The 6,000-nt window shown below is 29.6% G+C and overlaps 1 protein-coding gene across 1 annotated transcript in view; it reads right to left on the reverse strand.

The window, feature by feature from the left end:
- LOC108520592 (centlein-like) overlaps nucleotides 1-6,000 on the reverse strand; it is a 296,774-nt gene that overhangs the window by 190,732 nt on the left and 100,042 nt on the right. The window contains 2 exon segments of the mRNA XM_017860004.1: nucleotides 1,189-1,314; nucleotides 3,107-3,283. Of these exon segments, the coding sequence (XP_017715493.1) occupies nucleotides 1,189-1,314; nucleotides 3,107-3,283 (303 nt within the window).

Below are 6,000 nucleotides of genomic sequence, written 5' to 3' on the forward strand. Positions count from 1 at the left end.
TAGTAATTCATCTAACAGTCTCCTGTTAGATAAATGACTAGCATGATCCTTAGCTAATTGCAATGCTCAGTAATTGCTATTGAGGAAACAAATGAATAAGAGAATAACTTAGGTGTTTATCTAAGTTCCTTGTAAATTTCAAGTAGGTTAAATGCTAGCTGAGGTCATTTGGACATTTTATTTTTGGTAGAAACAGAATATAATTTTCATATTTTAGAACAGTTTAACTCTCAATGAATAAACATAAATTAAAACTTTAATGGAAAGGCAAACTAAAATTATTATTTATAGCTTATTGTTAAGGATACCCATAAACCCTATTTTGTTTTAGAACACACATAATCTAAACCGAACATTTTTCTCCTTAAGAGTAATCTATATTATATGACAAAGAATTTGAGCTTTACATGTACTGCATTCTAATCATGTGTAAAGCACTGGATTTACAGAATGTCATGAAACTATTTGAGAATTATATGATTAAACTTCAAATAGGGCACAGCTTCAGGTAATTGTGAGTGAAGAATGAAAGAGAAAAAAATCCTCAATGTAGTTACACAAAATGGGTTCAATATGTATGAACAACTTGCATACTGAAAAAGAGATTTCATGAAGTATGAATTAGGAAGTATTAATATAAGCTCTCAAAGACAGGTCGATAACATATATGTTTCTTAAACATGGGTAGAGCACTCATTCAAATGTTACATGTTCTGAGACAAATTCAGTTGAAATGAAAAAATATATATATATTTCATGTTGACTAAATGTAATTTTTCTATAAAGGATAATTGTAAGTGATCTGAGCTAGGTTAATATGCTTTTAAACTGACTTTTATTTTCATATGTTTATCATATATAAAGAACAAGAAATTCTCTTTTCGTTTGCTACAATTCTATTTTTTGCCTTTGATAAAGTGTAAGAAATTTATTCCCAATTTTAAGACAAACTATTACCAAATAACTTGAAAGTGGTAAATAAATATTTACTTTTCAAGTAGCAAATATTTTATATTGTTTTATAATCCTCAGAAATCTTAATAACAAGATGAACTGATTATACACTTATACAGGCAATTAAATTCAGGAGAAAGAAAAATGACAACTAGTAATCTGTGAACTGTATGTTTACTTTGGTATATTTTTATCTTTGCAAGGTTACTACTAAAGAAATGATTTAATGTTCACCTTTAGTTGTAGCGCCTTCTCTAAGTTTTCAATCTTTCTTTCAGCTTTTCTTAGCTTCCGTAGCTCTTCTGAGTCTGTGAAAGAGCTCTTTGGGGACAAAGACCTTGAACGTTTCACAGGTGGTTCCTCGAGAATAAAACAAGGACATAGTTGAACTAGTTGGAACACTGGATTATGAAAGACATGCAAAATTAAAGAACAAGTAATTTTGAATACTAATAATGAATTATAAAAAAAAAAAAAAATCCTGCATGGAATACCAGAGAAATAACAAGCGGAATTACCACAGTGCTACCGCTAAAGGTTTCTCTGTGACTCGTTAATGAGAATATTCATTTACATTTACATTGTTTCTTTCAGAATAATGATGTCCCATTAGGGAAGACTAAAGGGTTATAGACTCAGAAATGCAAGAAACCTCATTACAAAGGAGGGGATAGAGGCTGGTCTAATTGCTCTATAAGGGTCCAAGGTTACACTTGATAGGACAACCAGAAACAAGAGGGAAAGGATTTTTTTCCCTTTGAAATAGTTTAACACACTGTGAAGTTGAAGGAACAATATGCTTGAGGAATATAAATACAACAGACAGTAGATCTTATACCATAATGACCATATGGTCATTAACTATAATGTGGCTAACTAGAGACAAGAATATGTTTATATTATGTACAGCTTCATATACCAATCTGGAGAAAGAATTTGTGAAAGCAACTATTAAGCTGGGCAACACAGTGTTCATCCATACTGCATGGCCTTACAAAAAGAAAGAAAATTTTGGTCAAAATACCCCTCTCTTTTTCATGACTTTCATTAAAAGCAGACAAAAGTCAAAGTAGTACATTTTTAAATTTCAGCAGTCGAACAACCAACTAAATTAGGCCCGGTAATGCTGTATTTCAATGTTATGAATGTTTTCTTTCATTTAAATAAAGCTCAGTGCTTGTGAAACTACTTCAAAATGGCAAGAAATGTATAATGCAGTTGTTTTAATAAATCTCATTTTCTGAAAATTACTAATAATTTTAGAGAGCGTGAATAACAGTACCACAGAAACATGGTTCAAATTTTAAATACTTCCTTTATTAAGATAGTTTGTCCCACTCATAAGAAAAAATGGAAAGAAACAAAAACAATAATATCTTAACAACATGGCTTCCTATCATAAAAAATATTATTCCTCTATTGCTGAAGTAACAAGTGTGTGAAAAATATGCTAGAACTCTTACTTTGAGGAAAATGTTATTTCAATTTCTCTAGAAATAACATATATACTACATGATATTTTAGAATTTTTATATTAGTCAACATTCTGTAGAATCTTTTACAGCATAACACAAATATGCAATGAATACTAAAAAAATTGAGACATTAATAAATGAGAAACATGCTATGTAAAATTTGCTTATTTTCTCTTACTGCTATCCCTTCAAATCTATAAAAATATATAACAAGTGCAGAAGTTAGTGATAAAATTCATTTACTATTTTATTTTCCAAACAGACAGTATTTTAAACATCAAATGTGATTGAAAGACATATTAGATATGTTTTTATTTTAATTCAAATTAGAAAAGTGAGTAAATACCATTTAAAAATAAATTTTTAATCCTATAGATTAATAGAGAGATGAGGAATACTTACCAAAGTTTTAATATAAGAATGTTAATTTACTGACAAAATTGATATAGTACTATTAATATGTTTAATTAACTAGTTTGGGAATATAATTCAGTCTTTTAAAAGGGAAAACTCCTTATTTCTAAAAGTTATTTTATCAATAGTTTGGTACATGATATTTTTTAAAAGCTTCCTGAAATATAAGCAGAGAACTAAATGCTACCATTTGTTTTTTAACTTCATCTCCTGTCTTTCCAGCCTCATCCTGGCAAGTTCACAAAATGACAAAACGTCCCTACCTTATGTTTTCCCTCAGCACTTGTCATGATGCTCTTTTCTGAGAAAACCTTGCTGGGAGATATGTTTTCTGACAGTTTTTCATTTGCTATCTTTAGTTTCTCCTGTAAATACTCAATTTCAGACTTCTGTGAAACCATTAATGTTTCTAAGCTTGATAAGGATGGGCGATGAGGTACCTATTTTAAAAAGTATACTTGTAAATATATATGTATGTTTGCATCTTACATTATTTATAAATATAGCAAATAGTTATATGTAACACTGTATTATAGAAATTATAAATACTCAGAGAAGGAAATTTCATTTTAATAATAAACTAGCAAGAGCTGAACCTTTTCATTCCGTAGAATAGAATTTTTCAGTAAAATAACCAAGAGTCTACATACAAGTATTTTCATAAATAATGCTGTCATACAGATTTCAAGAGAGAAAATTTAAAACATGGCTGCATGATACACACCACTCTTCTATAAATGAGTCATTTCAAATTTCTGATTATACACATATGTATTCCCTCACAAAATATTCAATCCACCATCAGGTCATCAAGAGTCACACAATACCATAGAATATAAACCTGGGAAAAGGAAACCAACAGCATTATAAGTACAATTAGCTTTTACTGTATCCTAATTTAATAACAGCTCCTCAAAAAACCCTGATAATTTTAAGTCAACATAGTTTACAGCATTCTCCTTTGAAATTTATTCATGTTTCAGATAAACTGCTAATGGTAAGCTCCACATTTTAACAACAGACGTCACAGGAAAACTAATCTTATAGGAAACCTGTTCATAAAAACCAGAATTCTGCAAAATTCGACTACCATCTCCACTGAATGTATTTGAGGCCATTAAAATCCATGCAAATATGCTATTTCAAATTAACGACTACATTTACAAAAACAGAAACACAGAATCACATGAAAACAGTTTTTGTTGACTCATAGGCAAACAAATGTCAAAACTTATGATTCTAACATTAGTAATAAGGATCTAGTAACCCTGAAAATATTAGAACTTGAACTGATGAAGGGCCCCATCCTTCCTATATGATATTCCTAAGTACTGTGAGAAAAATATATACAGTTAACTGTTTTGAACCAACAATGGGAAACATCATCCTTTTCCAATTGTGCCTGCCTTTTTCTTTTTTGAGAGGATAGGCAAAATTTTCCTAATTCTAACCTGCAATTTTTATGACAGGGGCCATATTTGATTTATACTATTACACTTTTCTCATATTTAAATCACCTCATTTGTTTCCAACCTTTATTCTATCATATGACTCTCTTCCTCAAAGTATTATTTACATTGTACTGTTACCATACTTACAATATATTACTTACTTCGTTATCTTGCTTTGAACATCAAATTAACCTATTTTAAGCATTTCTCTTCCAGTAAGTCTAAATGATTTTGCCCTATTCTTTTATCCCCATTTTAATCATTGTACAACTTTTATTTTTTATTTTTTCTCCTGTTTTATAATCAAACTTCTGATGTTTAGAAATATTTTCTTTGACTGGGCTGCCAAGCTAAACACTTTCAAAGACTACCTGCTCTTGTCTAGGTTTCCTTTAATAAAATTATAAATGATATATTAACACCCTATCATATACAAAATAAATTTTAATAATTTGTTTAAGGTCAAACAAAAACTTGGAATAAAACAAGAAAATCATAATTTTAGTTTATTGGTATATCCAATAAACAAACCTGTGTTCTTCAATAAATGAACTTCCTAAGTCATCAGTGGATTATAATGCTATAGCTAGGAATATTAAAATATTAATATTCAGTCAAGAAGCTACGATGAATAACTCAAATATTCAAGAAGACATTAACAATGTTCCAACAGTGGATACGGTCACTATAATAATAATGGGTTCATTTCTAATAATATTTCTACTGATATTATAGTAATGATATTAATATTTTTGATAACAATAAAGGATATTTAGGCAGCATTCCTTCAAAATTCCTCAATAAACAATCAGAGAACTTCAAAATTAAAATACTCTTAAAGTAGTGAATAGAAGCCAGGAAGGTAATGCAGATAAATAAATATGTGTCTGGTGTGTTTTAAAATAATAGCTTTAAAATTTATGCAACAGAGGCATTTTGCATACATACTAACCATGTAAATATGTCCTTTCCCTCCACAAAGTAACTTATTCATGTTCCCGTTTTCTTTAAGTGTGGTTTTCTCTCTCTTGCCTTTTATCACTTTTGTTAGAGATATGTTTACAAGAAGTGTTTTACATTTCTCCTAAAAAAACAATTTTTTTTAAGTATTAAATATGAGTGAAATGAAGTGTCAACACTCAGCCTCACTGCTGAGTAGTAAGGAGGGAATTTAGGGCAGTTGCTGCTCAACTCCAGCTAATTGTTTTCAGGGAAAAATGTGCCCCACTGTTGCTAGATATACTGATTTTTCAAGAAAAGCAAAGAATTAGGATTTCTAAGGAGATTGTGCATATTTTCAAATGCTGGTTGGACCCAGTTTATGGGTTACTTTAAGAACATGGTAGTGGAAGTATAATCTGCTGTCAATTTTCTAGAGAAAGTTTGAAAGACGTATCAAAGCCCATAAAAATGTACCAAACCTTTAACTTACTTCTAATTACGCTGAAAGCTAATATGGAAAGATATCTATGATAAATTGAGAAAAGTAAGGTACAAAAGGGTATATTACACTATATAGAGATAGATTTCACCAAACGCGCATAAGGTGAAAAAACAACCCTGAAATGTTACAGTGTGATTTCTAAGTAGACGGACTGTAACGTGAATTATTTTCTTTGTACTTACCTGAATTTCCTTAAAGATTTTACAATGGACCTGTAACTAAATGCCTTTTTTTTTTTTTTTTTTTTTTTTTTTTTTTTTTT

Source organism: Rhinopithecus bieti, unplaced genomic scaffold (assembly GCF_001698545.2).
Source record: "Rhinopithecus bieti isolate Rb0 unplaced genomic scaffold, ASM169854v2 scaffold_51780, whole genome shotgun sequence".
Lineage (NCBI taxonomy): Eukaryota > Metazoa > Chordata > Mammalia > Primates > Cercopithecidae > Rhinopithecus > Rhinopithecus bieti.